This window comes from Mustela erminea, chromosome 8 (assembly GCF_009829155.1).
Source record: "Mustela erminea isolate mMusErm1 chromosome 8, mMusErm1.Pri, whole genome shotgun sequence".
Taxonomy (NCBI): domain Eukaryota; kingdom Metazoa; phylum Chordata; class Mammalia; order Carnivora; family Mustelidae; genus Mustela; species Mustela erminea.
Window position 1 is genome coordinate 2,552,359 of NC_045621.1, and position 14,692 is coordinate 2,567,050.

The window sequence follows — 14,692 nt, forward strand, 5'->3', positions numbered from 1 at the left end:
GTTTTTTTGTTGTTTTTCTTTTTTTTACCTTATTTTTATCCTCTAGTCTCTTGCCTGGTCTCCTATTATAATCCACAGCAGTTTTGAAAAATTCCAGCGTCCAGGCTGCAGCCAAAATAATTAAGAGTTTCTAGGGGTGAAACCCAGGCACTGAGTAATTTTAATAACTATCAAGGGGATTCCAATGCACAATCAAGACTGAGACCCTTAGTTCCAACTCAATGGTTCTTACTCTGCTGCATATTAGAGTCGCCTCTGGCACTTTTAAAGACGGTGTGAATGCCTAGATTCTAACCCCAAGACAGTTGGTGGGCTTTTTTTCTTTTTTCTTTTTTAACTGCTGGTGATTCTAAAACACAGTCAGAACTGAGAACAAGTACTAGAAACCAATGGCAGTTGACAGCTTTCTCTAAAAATATGGCTGTTCTGCTTCCCTCTGTAGATTGCCGTGGGTGGACATCCATGTTTGCTGGGCATAGCTACAGAGACTAATGAACTGTTTAGTGAGAACAGTTTGTTAGATATTTTAAGAATAAAGCTCAATGAAGGGATTGAATTGCTTCTTCATTTAGGTTCGCACAGCTTGCTCCTGTGCTCTCGGCTACTTAACCTACAACGCGAATGCTTTCCGCATCCTACTAAAGGAATGTAGAAATAAGCCTAACCAGTTCCTCCGTATAACAAATAATATCAACAGAGATGCAAGTATCAACCCAGCTTTTTTAAAGGAATTTCAAATGCAGCAACGAGTGGGACTTCCTTCCTTAAGGTATTGTGCCTGCATCTGTGAAGTTGCGGTGGTGAGATGATAGATAGAGGAACTTGTAAGAAAGCTTAAGGGAGATCAAACAAGGGGAACTATTCCTGGTGTGACTGAATACCAAGAGAGAAAACTCACCCTAAATGTCCACTACCAAAGCCTGTTTTACTTCTGATTCAGCAACAAAACTACCTGTGGAGGCAATCTTGGGGATCCCATTTGGCCAAGTTATTCATGTTTCAGAAAAACTTTCTGGGGTTCTGGTCGCTTCCAAGTCTGATCTGGAAAACCACTTCTGGGATATTACTTGAGAGTCCTGAGCCAACCAGGAATACCACCTGACTTTGGCATCATCAAAACAGGTTTAAAAAACTTTTGAATTTCATTCAAAGCTAGGCCAGACTCCCGGGTAGAAACAGGGCTAAATCAGACACGGTGCCTGCAGTTATGGCGAAGGCTGATGGGCATTAATTTATCCACAGGATTTTGCTTCAGTGCTGGAGTTTCATCAGAGCTTAAGTTTCTGCAAACAAAGAGGAGAATCTGCTTAGAATGGGCATCTTTTCTGTAGTCGATGTAGCTGAATTACAAGTTTTCTCCGCAATTGCAGTATTTGTGTTGGAAACAGAACTACTCAAGATACAGTATTAACTCTACGATAATAGTAGAGAATAGGATCCAGTATTGTATTCTGGTTCCGTAAATCAATTTTCAGTATGGAGAAAAATGAGTACATTTTCATTTTAATTCTTGGAAAACCCAAAGACGCAAAACTGTTTACCTAATTTTATATGATGAGACAGGGAAATCTAAATTCCTGTAACTGACAGTGTTAAAAAATATTTATTGGTTCAAAAAATTAATTTAGGATAAATAACGGGAAGTATTATTTTACACAATTACTCCCACAACTAGCCCGAGTGGCAAGTTTTCAGGAATTAGAGAGATACCCCTTCCTCAGGACGCATTACTGTCCTCTGCTGGAGAACAGGTGTACTAACTATACAAAGCTACAGTGGCCAGGGTGAATGGCAGCCCCTGGACTTGTGAACACTCAACTTCTAGGACTGTGAGCAGTGACCAGTGCTCACCACATATATAAGAATGGTTACCAGGTGAGGTGGAATGGTTAAGTAAATAATAATTACTCCCATAACTAGTAGTATTATGAACTCATAGAGTATTTACATGGACTATTCCCTTTAATTTTCATAACCATTCATCGATTAAATGAAACTATGGGAAATGTGCTAAAATATCACCGAGACATGTTTGGAAACTTTGGCATGGATACCAATACCCTTCCGCCAAATGTTCCTTGATCCCGCTACTGGCAAGTATGCTGACTGTGGTTGGGGTCACAACAGCATGTTCTCGGCCTATATACCGTTTCTCTCTTCCCATGCCCCTACGCAGCTCCCAGAACAGCAGATTAGTGTCCCTGGATACGCAAATTTTGAAGTATGGACAGAGACATAATTTTCCTGGTGTTAACTGACCCTGTATGAGAGCATTCAGCCGAAATGCCAGCTAGTTTCATGCTACCCTTTGGCCACGAAGGTCGCATATGGACAGACTGAAGTCTACGCCTCACTAAGGTGGCCAACAGCAAATGTTCCTCATCAAATTAACCAGCTATACATTTGAGATAACCACCTTTAATATATTAACTTTAAGCGAGACTTAAATTTTATTACCAGGGAAATTCTGGAACTGTTATGTTACGTGTACAGGATGATGATTTAAAATAATACTGCTTCTAAAAGCCACCCACCCCACCCCTCAAGACACACACCATATTAACTAGGTACATCTTGTTATTCTTTGGCTTGAAACATTGGTAAATCATTGCTTTGAAAATTTTTGTGATCAACATGTTTTCCTTTTAGTCTAGAGAAAAATGGAGGACCATCCATAATTCCTGTCTTTAAAAAAGGTAATTGATTTTTCTTTGGTCTCTGAGGTAATTTCTAGCCCTGACACCTTACAGTTCTGTGTTTCATTTCTAAAAATTCAAAGTGTAGAGGTTACCCCCCCAAAATTTACCTGTAAACTCTGCTTTTGCCATTCTGTATACTTAAAATATCTTCCTATTTAAAAGACTATGGTAATCATTTCTTTTAAGGCCTTCCCTACCATATCACTTGTCAGAAATCCTTTAACTTTGTTTTTTCTTATAAGCCATGCATAGAAATAGGTCATTACTGAAACATGTAAGTGTGGCTTAAATTACGATCTTGTTATTCTGTTGTTCCATGTACAACTTGTCTGTAAGTTCTTAAGGTAGAGACCACATTTTTTCCACAGATACACTACTGTTTTATACGTATTTGGTAGATGTTGGCTGGGTGATTTTAGGCCTGCAAGATCAGAGTCCAGATCTTTAAGGTCACCCATCAATTCCTATCAGACATGTAATAGGGAAATAAATTATTTTTTGACTTAATTTATATGCTTAGTGCTTATTCACGTGTGTTTAGTGTAGGACCAGTATCAGTCTTACTCGGTATATTATCCTATCGCCAAAACCAAGGATAGAACCATTCCAAAGCCAGGAGCTGTTTTAAGAGTCACATATGGAAAGGGAGTGAAAAAAGGGAGAGAAGTTCACGCATTCAGGGAGTCTCTGAGGAAAGCTAGGTTTGTGTGGGAGGCTATATATATGAATGTTATGAGTAGAATATTTTTTGTATAGCTTCTTTAGTGTCAGAGTTAATTTATCTATTCTTTTTTTTATTATTTTTTTATTTTTTATAAACATATATTTTTATCCCCAGGGGTACAGGTCTGTGAATCACCAGGTTTACACACTTCACAGCACTCACCAAAGCACATACCCTCCCCAATGTCCATAATCCCACCCCCTTCTCCCAAACCCCCTCCCCCCAGCAACCCTCAGTTTGTTTTGTGAGATTAAGAGTCACTTATGGTTTGTCTCCCTCCCAATCCCATCTTGTTTCATTGATTCTTCTCCTACCCACTTAAGCCCCCATGTTGCATCACCACTTCCTCATATCAGGGAGATCATATGATAGTTGTCTTTCTCCGCTTGACTTATTTCGCTAAGCATGATACGCTCTAGTTCCATCCATGTTGTCGCAAATGGCAAGACTTCATTTCCTTTGATGGCTGCATAGTATTCCATTGTGTATATATATCACATCTTCTTGATCCATTCATCTCTTAAACAAGATTTTATTTGTTTGACAGAGAGAGAGAGAGAGAGACAGATCCCAAGTAGGCAGCGAGGCAGGCGGTGGGTGGGGGGAGTAGGCTTCCTGCTGAGCAGAGAGCCTGACTCGGGGCTCAATCCCAGGACCCTGAGATCATGACCTGACAAATGCAGAGCCGCCCACTGAGCCGCCCAGGCATCCTGTCAGAGTTAATTTACACAAAGAAATAAAGTCAGTCCCATTTTTTTCTTTAATACTGTTTTCTTGTTTTGTTTTTTAATATTGGTTTCTAAATAGCAATCTGTGTACCACTAATGGTATAATGTTTTCATAGGTTTATGGTATCATAAGAAAAAATAAGGACAATATAGCAAGTTTCTTAAAAAGTTAGTTTCATTCAATATAAAACATGTCATTTTGAGATAGTACCTTTTACACTTTCTTTTGGGTGTTACAATATCCCTACTTTTACAAATGACCTTGGCATTTGTTCTTTTATTAGTCTCAACTTGGCATAATAAAAAGTTGACAACCATATATTAGCCCCACAAATTTTTGCTCTCTGACATCTAAGTCTGGAAGTTATGGATCCATTCTCTTCGTATGTTTTAGTGATTTGAAGAAAATACAACTATACAGAACCAAAGGCAATGAGACTATATCTAGGGCTCTTGGGCTTAAGAAAGACATTTAATTGTGGCTCTCTAATTTTCAGGGAAAGAGCACCGAAGAAAACTAAAACCTAAAATTCAACCAAGAGATTCTTTGACTTTAATACCTCCTGTAACCAACTTCATGGGACTCTTCAGAGCAACAAAAAAGGCCCCTGTTTCTCACAATATTTTTTCCTTTTCATCTGCAATTTCATCAGATATCACAGAAGTTTCAAGACCAAGAATAGTGTTTTTAAACCAACTTGGGAAACACGTACAGAAAGCTAACCCAGAGTCTACAGAAGGCTAATAAAACCATTAATATGAAAGTAGGAAAGAATTCCTGAGCAATCTTTTCAAATCCTTCACTTTTCTTAAAAGATTTTATTTTTAAGTAATCTCTACAGTCAATGTGGGGCTCAAAGTCACAAACCTAAGATCAAGAGTCACATGCTCTCCTGACTGGGCCAGCCAGGTGCCCCCCCATTTTTTACTTTTAATCTAATTCTAGTAGAATATAAAAAACTGAGTATTAACATTTTGAATGGAAGTTCTTCATATTGATACTTCACAGATTTTCTCTAGCCTGTTTACCAAAGTTTAACATCAGGTCAGACTCATAGTTTCAAAAATAAATAGAATTTATTAAATAGAATTAATATTTTATTAAATAGAATTAAATAGAATTTTCCTGCACTTAACACTATTAAAATACAGCAACGGACACAAGTGGCATAATTAGTATCTCTATATCAAGTGTCAGAAACATTTTTAAATCAGTATGCTGGGCTAAAGAGGCCTGATTCAAAAGAGCCCACCTGTTAACATGCACTGTAGCACCTTGAGATAGTTAATGATAAATACTACAAAGGCACAAGGCTTTTAAAACCCCAAATGTAGAAATGTATACTTTTAAAAAAGACAAAAAAAAATCTGAAATCACTGCTCACCAAGTACAAAAGTCTGGCTAAACACTGTGGCTACCAGTGTTGACCATTCCCCATACTTACCAGTATTTTTGGTTTACAGCTAGAAAGTGTGACACTCTGTGGCTCAGAATCACATGATGTCTTTGCCCAATGAGCACTGTTTCCAGTGGGCCCAAGTTTTGCGGTAGGTCTGCTTCTATTTTACTGCAGCAGGTAGGTTTGATATAAAATCAAGCTGGGCTTCACTGTAGCCTTTAAAGCCCTCATTTTTCTCTGACCACTTTGCTCCGGCTGCACTGCGCGTAAGAACTGCCAGCCGCTCCTTTCTCCCACCCCTTAACACAGTAAGATGGAGGTGATGGCAGCCACAGGCAGGGCTTTCCAGGCACCAGAGTCTAAAGCCTAGGCTTTTGGCCACTGGACAGTAGGAGACCTCTCTCATCTTCAAATTTAATTCTACTTCTGGTAGATGCTCTAATATAGGAATACTGGGGTGGGGGAGGCTTATTCCATACTACGAAAGGAAAAGTAATTCAAGTGATAAGAAATGAGTCATTTATTCAGCATGGTTAAGGACAAGAGTTCATATTAGTGGAAATATTAAGCTTCTGTAGATGTAAAACAAAACAAAACCCTCTAGACAACAAACTTTGAGCTTTGGAACTGGCTTCTGATGGACTGAAGACTATATTCTAAGAACACCTTCAGAGCTGAGTATCAGGGATTCTTTGAATTCAATAATATAAGACATTCCTGAGTTTCTTGGCCTATCAAGGCCATCCTACTATGCCCAAAACTTATAGTACTTTTCCTGAAGTACAGTCCTCCTGTTAAGATTACTTTTATAACCCTGCATTTTTTTCTTTTTTTTTCATTTTTTTTTAAGATTTTATTTATTTGACAGAGAGAGACACAGCAAGAGAGGGAACACAAGTAGGAGGAGTGGGAGAGGGAGAAGCAGGCTCCTCACCAAGCAGGGAGCCCCATGTGGGGCTCCATCCCAGTACGCCATGATCAAGACCTGAGCTGAAGGCAGACGCTTAACGACTGAGCCACCCAGGCATCCCCGTTTTTAAAAAATTATCTATGAGTGGGGCGCCTGGATGGCTCAGTTAGGTGGCTGCCTTCGGCTCAGGTCATGATGCCAGGGTCCTGGGATCGAGCCCTGCGTTGGGCTCCTGGCTCGGTGGAGAGCCTGCTTCCTCCTCTTCCTCTGTCTGCCTCTCTGCCTACTTGTGTCCTCTCTCTGTCAAATGAATAATAAAAACAAATCTTTAAAAAGTTAATAAATAAAATAGGAGATACGCCTCAAGATACAGAGGATTTCAGCAAATCGTCTGCCTTCTACCTGTACCACGAGCTAAGTGGTACACATGTGCCCAAGCGGAGTTCAGTGTTGCTCCCTTTTCTACCTGTACCACGAGCTAACTGGTACACAGTGTTGCTCCCTTCCGTGTCCCTTCCCTCCTCCTCTCTCCTCTTCCTCCCTCCTCCCTCACTGCCAAGTACAAAAGGCCTACGGATTCGGAACGCGGCCCCAAACTGCTCATTTTCTTTAACTGTAGTTTCTCTTGTTTATAGCATGAATTCAGTTTGGACATGTGTGCTTGCAACACCTGTAGCAATTTCGATACTTAAAAATTTTAAGAGCATAGATTACAGATACCCCATTTTAAAATATTTGTGATGAGGGAAGAATTTTTGGTCAATTTCCTTCCATGGTTTGAATGCACTCTGACTAGGAGACGCACAGGAAATACTTCTATTACTTCTCTATGAATTTAGGTTCACATGATACAGAACACAAATTCAAATGAAAAGTGTGAGTTCATAAACTAAGTTTCTTCTAAATAACATATACACGTATTTTTAAAGATTTTATTTATTTATTTGACACACAGAGATCACAAGTAGGCAGAGAGGCAGGCAGAGAGAGAGGAGGAAGCAGGATCCTCACTGAGCAGAGAGCCCGATGCGGGGCTCAATCCCAGGACCCTGGGATCACGACCTGAGCTGAAGGCAGAGGCTTTAACCCACTGAGCCTCCAAGGCACCCTCTCTAAATAATATTAAAAAACCAATTCTATCATAGCTATACCTCAACAGCAAAGAATACAGTTTTTTAAAAATATTGGCTGTTTCTATATGTTCCCTCACATAAATTATATTTTCTATCTCCAAGTGGGTGATCATAAAGGAATACCCTATGATCACAATTCTTAAAAAAAAAAAAAAATTACTTATGGAATTTCCCCAAATTGAGGTCACCTTAAGTTAGGATTAAAATAAGAACTCTTTTCACAGTTTAGATTTTTATCCTTACCCCCTATTTTCTGAAGAAAGCAAGTCATTGACTAGAAAATTAACAACCTGGTCCAGTATGATGATGTAATACAACTCTTTACTGATAAAATCTCTCGAAGGACATTAAAGTCAGTAGCATTGTCTTTATATTAAAGGACAGTACATTCAGTTACTTTATTTATTTTTTTAAAAGATTTTATTTATTTTTTTATTTGACAGAGAGAGAGACAGAGATCACAAGTAGGCAGAGAGGCAGACAGAGGCAGAGAGAGAAGCAGGCTCTGCATTGAGCAGAGAGCCTGATGTGGGGCTCGATCCCAGGACCCTGAGACCATGATCTCAGCTGAAGACAACGGCTTAACCCACTGAGCCACCCAGGCGCCCCCATTCAGTTACTTTAGATAGAAAAAAAGGATAAGTAGGTATAAAGTTTCAAATTCAAAGAAAATTATCCAAAAACAAAAGCAAAAACCTTTACATCTCCTATATTTTCATTGATTAAATACAATTTCTAAAATAGTGGATGTAAACATACGTGGTCAACTAAAAGCACAATACATACTTGAAGGATTACTTGCCTACCATATTTCTTAAAATCTCAGATGGATTTTAAGAAACATATAGACATTCCAACTGCTCCAGGGAATATACCTAATAACATATATTTTTATCATTAATAACATCCACTCTGCTAAAGTCACCTTTTGTCTTTATTCAGAATTCTCTGATTTGACATGACTTTGACCAGGCTACTTTTCTAAAATCGTTCTCATTAGAAAAGTTAGACGAATGTTTCAAAAGGAGCTAAAAAATAGCTTCTACTGATAACCACCAGTTTCTCAGGGCAGAGGTGGGGGGGATGTAGGGGAAATAAGTGAAGGGGATTAAGAAGTACAAACTTCCAGTTATAAAATAAATTGCGGGATGAAAACTACAGCACAGGGAATATAGTCAATAACATTACAGTAACTTGTATGGTACAGATGGTAAAATGATACTTACCGTGCTGTTGTAATACATATAAATGTTGGATCACTATGCTGTATACCTCAAATTAATATAATATTGTATGTCAACTATAATTCAATTAAAAATAAATTTAATAAAATAAATAGAACATAATCTAAAAAAATAGCTTTTATAATCCTGATATGAGAAAAACACCAAAAGGTCTAGGCCTTTTTAATATGAAGCTAGGATTTAGCAGATTCACTGTATATGTTCCAAGGTTTTCTTTCTACCTGCAAATATCAGTACATTCTTTTCCTCACAAGATGTTTTAATTTTGATAGTAAAAAGTCTATATTCCATTATAAAACTATAACATATTACTACAGATTCTCAGAAGAGTGGGTTAATCTCAAACATAAAGAAAAACAAAAGAAAGCATTGATGAACAATTAATATCGTGCGTCTTCCACAATTTGAAATACAAAAAAAATCACAACTTAATGCTGAAATACCACCTTTAGGGATTTTTTTGAAAAGCAAAAATCAAATGTCCATTTTTAACCGCGGTACTTTTATGGCAGCTTCTCCAACTTCTTCTGATATGTCTACTCCAAGAGGACATCTGCATCACAATCAGATAAATCACATTATTTCCAATACTTGCTTCCTGATATGTCACTAGTTCTGCAAACTGTTTGCTGAGAATTCCGACAAACAGTGCGCGGCTACTGTATAATCATGTCGTGACAGTTCTCGAAAACAAATTCAGCAGGAACAATGGGTGAAGAGGACAGTAAATGCCATTAAGAAATCGAAATTGGGGGACTTTTTTAACGACTCAGGTATGATTGACATTGAAAAGCTATGCATCTTTAATGTATACAACTCAATGAATTTGAGGACTGAAGTTTTTGAAAGAAATAGTTCTGCTCTCATACTACAAATAAAAAAGTGAAATAGAAAAACGATAAAAATGCCTTATAATTCTCTACAAAGCTAAAAGGATAAAAGCAGTTTACCAGATACCTAAGGTCAAATCTGCATCCATTTCTACTTTAAAAATTCCCGAGGTTTTTACTGATCCTTCTTTGAGGTTTCAAAAGCTGGCTTGTCCCTTTTCTACCTTCCTCTGTCACTATTGGCAGGAAAGGTCTGAGATTCTACTCTTTTTTTCTGTTCTTCCTCCTTAAATTCCGACGTTTGCTTTTTTACAACATTGTCAAATATAAGGCTTCAACCATCCTAGTCTGGAAAAAGGCACCATCTTCAGCCTCAGCACTGTCACAAGAAGGCAACACTGGAGCAGACAGTATGTACTGCCTGAGGCTAGGCCATCAGAATAGGAGATGCCTTCTGCCACCACTAACTAAGCTCTGTTTTTAGGCTTTGGATTTTATACTGCTTGCATAGATTTTATAAAAGGTACCACGTACTTGGGTTCATAGCGGATGCCTTCTGTGTTGTGTAAAACGCCCACACCAGCACACAATCTTTCAATACCGTTCCTAAGTAAGAGTGATGCAAATAAAATAAACAGACCAAGATTTAAAGGAAGAAGATGTAGCATGATGAAATGGCAAATTGTGAGTGAAGCACATACATCCTACGGCTTACCACGCAATCATAATGCCGTTGTCAGTGCACAGTCTGGGAGGGGGACACAACAAAGTGCACTCTGTTGCATTTGTTACAATTTCCAGAGCTTTTCGGATGTATAAGTTACTTGCGACACCTCCAGATACAACCTGAAGGAAATGAAAAGACCAAAATTAACAATTACGTGTGGGTATGAGCCAAACTGTTAGCTTAACCTGGGGAAAATACCAGCATTATGCAGTAAGAAAACATCACATTTTGAGAGGTGGGAAATGGGGAAGTGATCAATCTGTATGGTAAAAGTTTGGAGGAAAAGAAAATCATTTTCAATATCAGTATACAATGACCACTAGACTTTTTTTTAGATTTACTTATTTATTTTCGGAGTTGGAGAGAGACAGAGAGAGAGGGAGAGCCAAACTTAAGCAGACTCCATGCTGAGCACAGAGCCTGTCCCAGGGCTGGATCTCAGAATCCTGAATTGAGATCATGACCTGAGCCGAAACCAAGAGTCAGACACCTAACCTACTGTATCATCAGAAGTCCTGGACCGCTATCATTTTTGGACATTTTCTTCTAACTTTTTTCTAATTATAATCAAAGCTCAACAGTGTTTTAGACCCTGCCGTTTTTACTTATATGCATTTTTCTCATTTTACATTATTCTTCAAAAGCTATTATTACCTTTGATATTCACATAATATTCTATTTTGCGAATCTACCATCATTTAAATACTTTCTCATTTTGTAATTTGCAAAAGGATAAAGTTTAAGATACAGTTAAACAGAAGTTTACCAAGGCTTTTACGCAGATCTAAAGGGATTTCATCAAAGGGACATAAATTTGCAGGGAACTAGCTTATTTTTCTAAAAATAATGATAGCAGTTCCTGCATCTCATTTCTTATTGTAAACCCACTTTTAAATTCAATGAGAACATGCAGTCTTGGAGTTTTTTGGCACACAGGCTATGCAGATGTCCCATGAGGCTGTCACACCTGTGTAAGAAATGGCTGTTAGTCTTTATTCTGCACAATTCCAAACTTCTGGGCTATGACGTAAACACATTTGATGCTATGCACAGGATCAATTAAGCTCCTAGAAGAAAAGTAACATACTGTAAAGTATTAATAATCCTGTTAGAGGAGGTGACAGAACTTACCAGTACTGCATTACTTGGAGATAACAGGCGTCTCTGCTTGCAGAACAGAATGGCACGGTGAGTTCTCTTCGCAATGTGGCACGCTGTCGTGTGCTGTACCGCAGCGGCAATGTGTGCAGCTGAAGCCAGGATTTCCCCCTTCTGGATCCCTGCAGAAATGAGCAGGTGTTTTTAGGTACAATGCAGGATTACTCATTTTTCTAACTCCCCAAGTAGAAATATACCTTCCTCTTTTTCCTTTTGTGTTATTATCCTATCAACAACATGCTGAAGTCCAGAAAAAGAAAAATCACAATTTTTAGCTCGTTGCATGGGAGGTTTGATATCAAAATGCAGTTTATTTCCTTGTTTGGCCAAATGTTCTATAGCCTTCCCACCGCTCATGGTGGAGCACTCTGGATGTTTTATCAAAGACAGTCTTCTTGCTACCTATCGAAAACAAAAATTTCTATAATGAGTGATAAAATTGCACATTTTGAAACCAAGGTGCAAAGGAAATGAAATTTACTTAAAAACACACACACACACATATACACAAAACCCAACCCAAACCCAAAACAGAACAAGAAGCCTGGATAAGTAAGATACGCTCTGCTTTTATAAAAATGGACTGTAGCTGGTAGTCAGTAAGGATAGACTCTCGCTCCTCCTCACAGCCCGCCCGGCAGTGGGCAATCACCGCTTCCCTATCTACTTCAGCTCTTCTACTGGAGATGAAAAGCAAGTCCGAAATTCACAATGAGTGCTTAATGATTAGCTTCAAAAATGAGAACCTGTCCATTTCTTCTAATCACTGCAGCTGATTTCTGCAGAGAGCAGTAGGCTCAGGATTCATACACAAAGGAAAAAGAAGCCTGCTTGGGTGATGATATCAGCAATTGTGATGTTTAATCACAGAACTTTGTACATCTTTAATGTCTTTATATTATTTTATATACCCTCTTATTTCACATTTTTATAGTTCTTTACAGGGCAATTTCTTTCAGATATATTTTTTGATTAAAAACATAACTGCATCTGCAAACTATTTGAGCCTTTATGTACTGACCTAAACCCCTACCATTTCACCCATAATTGGCTAGAAATCTTTTCTAAAACTATGCACTATTCTTTTTCTTTTTTTCCTACTGCTCATATGAATTTTTTCAGTCTAATATATTAATCAGAAATATTTAGATAAATGGTAGTAGTATATTATTATTTGATTGAAATAGACAACTTAATAGAAAGGAATGGAGAAATTAACTCTTAAATAATTACCTTGTCAAGCATGTCACCTGGTGCTATGTCCAAAGACTTTCCCAGAAGCAGAAAATCTGAAACTCCTCTGACTAATGCCAATAGACAATGACCTCCAGAAATCAAAAGAACTAAGAAGGGAAAGTCTACTTTATTTAACAACCTAATAGTCAGAGCGTGAGCCTCCATATGATGAATGGGAATGAAAGGTTTTTTTAACTGGTCTACTAGGTGTAAGCTAAATGATAAGCCTACTCCCAAGCTTAGAGCAAGTCCTGGTTTTACAGTGGTTGCGACTGCTGAGAGTTCACTTGGACAGACTTTACTGGAAGAGAGAGCTTCTTGCACTATCCGCTGAATATTTTCTCTGTGAAGCTGCTGAGCTACTGAAGGAACAATCCCACCTGTTCTGGAAGAAACAAAAAAACAGCTTCTTTTAATTTCAAGACTGTGAACACAGAGTAAGAAAAGTTTTATATTAGGGCTGAAGGCATGTTTTCAAATTAATTATTTTACAGCTAAATATATTAGTCAAGTATATTCAAATATGCATGCCTTATAAAGCAGCACACTATAAAAACTCAGTATATAGTGATTAAGGGTGTAATGTCTGACTTTTCAAAATTGTACACAACGAATTCCTATGGATCTGATGATGAATGGAACCACCAAAACAATCTTAAGAAGCATTCTATGGAAGATGTCTTGAACAAGGAAAGGACCGGATAAAATTGGATTTTAGAAAAATTAATCTTTCTGAAGATAGAATTTTTATTTTTAAAACATTTTATTTGTCAGACAGAGAGAGAGCACAAGCAGTGGGGTGGCAGGCAAAGGGAGAAGCAGGCTCCCTGCTGAGCAGAGAGCCCGATGCGGGGCTCGATCCCAGGACCCTGGGGATCATGACCTGAGCCGAAGGCAGAGGCTTTAACCCACTGAGCCACCCAGGTGCCCCATACATGGAGATTTTTTAAAGAGGTCATTTAAAAAGTATTTGTTTACATCTTAAACTACATGATCATGAGAAGTGAAAGAAAGGGACAGAGACCCTTGAAAACTGTTATGACTGACTGGATGTAAGGGGAAAAGGGTCCATGGCACCAACATGATTCACATATTGAGCTGGAGTGACTAGGAGAAAAGAAAGAATAACAGAAACTTGAAGACAGTTTTGTGAAAAAGATGAGTTTATTTTTACACACACTGTACTTGAGGTCACAGCAGGACAGCAGACAGCTTGCAATCCTGAAATACAGTTGGGACTCTAGTGCCCAGAGCTGGTAATTTTGATTTTGTGTTTATGTAGGACCCACTCCAAATGTCAAGAGCAGGGGTGCCTGGGTGGCTCAGTGGGTTAAAACCTCTGCTTTTGGCTCACGTCATGATCTCAGGGTCCTGGGATCGAGCCCCGCATAGGGCTCTCTGCTCAGTGGGGAGCCTGATTCCTCCTCTCTCTCTGCCTGCCTCTCTGCCTGCTTGTGATCTCTGTCAAATAAATAAATAAAATCTTTAAAAAAAAAAAAAGTCAAGAGTGAAGAAGTAGGAGGCAAAGCTGCTAGCAAAAAAAATGCCAGCATGTGACTAACTTACCACCAGAGAAGCAGAGCAATAAAATATAGGGTCTGCAAGATATACCTCTACTCCCCCAAAAAATCTTTAAATAGTTAACACTGTAACTTCTCTATACAGATATGAAAACCCTCAGTAGGTGCATTCAATTAATAATTACTTAATAGTTATAATATGCAGGGAGGCTGGGTGGCTCAGCCAGTTAGGTATCTGCCTTCAGCTCAGGTCTTGATCCCAGGGTCCTGGGATGGAGCCCCAAAGCAGGCTCCTGTTCAGTGGGGAGTCTGCTTCTCCCTCTCCCTTTGCTCCGCCCCCTGCTCATGCTCTGTCTCTCTAGCTCTGCTATAAATACATTATT

At 38.6% G+C, this 14,692-nt stretch overlaps 2 protein-coding genes across 3 annotated transcripts in view; one reads left to right on the top strand and one right to left on the bottom strand.

The window, feature by feature from the left end:
• Positions 1-4,909, top strand: part of ANKAR (ankyrin and armadillo repeat containing) — a 64,021-nt gene extending 59,112 nt beyond the window's left edge. Inside the window, exons 22-24 of the mRNA XM_032354141.1 lie at positions 573-769; positions 2,650-2,696; positions 4,649-4,909. Coding sequence (XP_032210032.1) covers positions 573-769; positions 2,650-2,696; positions 4,649-4,896 — 492 coding nt within the window. The 3' untranslated portion in view covers positions 4,897-4,909. The remainder of the gene's footprint in view (positions 1-572; positions 770-2,649; positions 2,697-4,648) is intronic.
• OSGEPL1 (O-sialoglycoprotein endopeptidase like 1) overlaps positions 1-14,692 on the bottom strand; it is an 18,034-nt gene continuing 3,342 nt past the window's right edge. The window contains exons 2-8 of one of the 2 annotated variants that reach the window (XM_032354159.1): positions 12,787-13,174; positions 11,751-11,955; positions 11,527-11,675; positions 10,384-10,514; positions 10,203-10,274; positions 9,285-9,391; positions 1-1,283 (exon numbers count right to left, since the gene is read on the bottom strand). In XM_032354159.1, coding sequence (XP_032210050.1) covers positions 9,313-9,391; positions 10,203-10,274; positions 10,384-10,514; positions 11,527-11,675; positions 11,751-11,955; positions 12,787-13,174 — 1,024 coding nt within the window. In that variant the 3' untranslated portion in view covers positions 1-1,283; positions 9,285-9,312. Of the gene's footprint in view, positions 1,284-9,284; positions 9,392-10,202; positions 10,275-10,383; positions 10,515-11,526; positions 11,676-11,750; positions 11,956-12,786; positions 13,175-14,692 lie in introns of those variants that run through there. The other variant, XM_032354160.1, reaches the window with a different exon arrangement.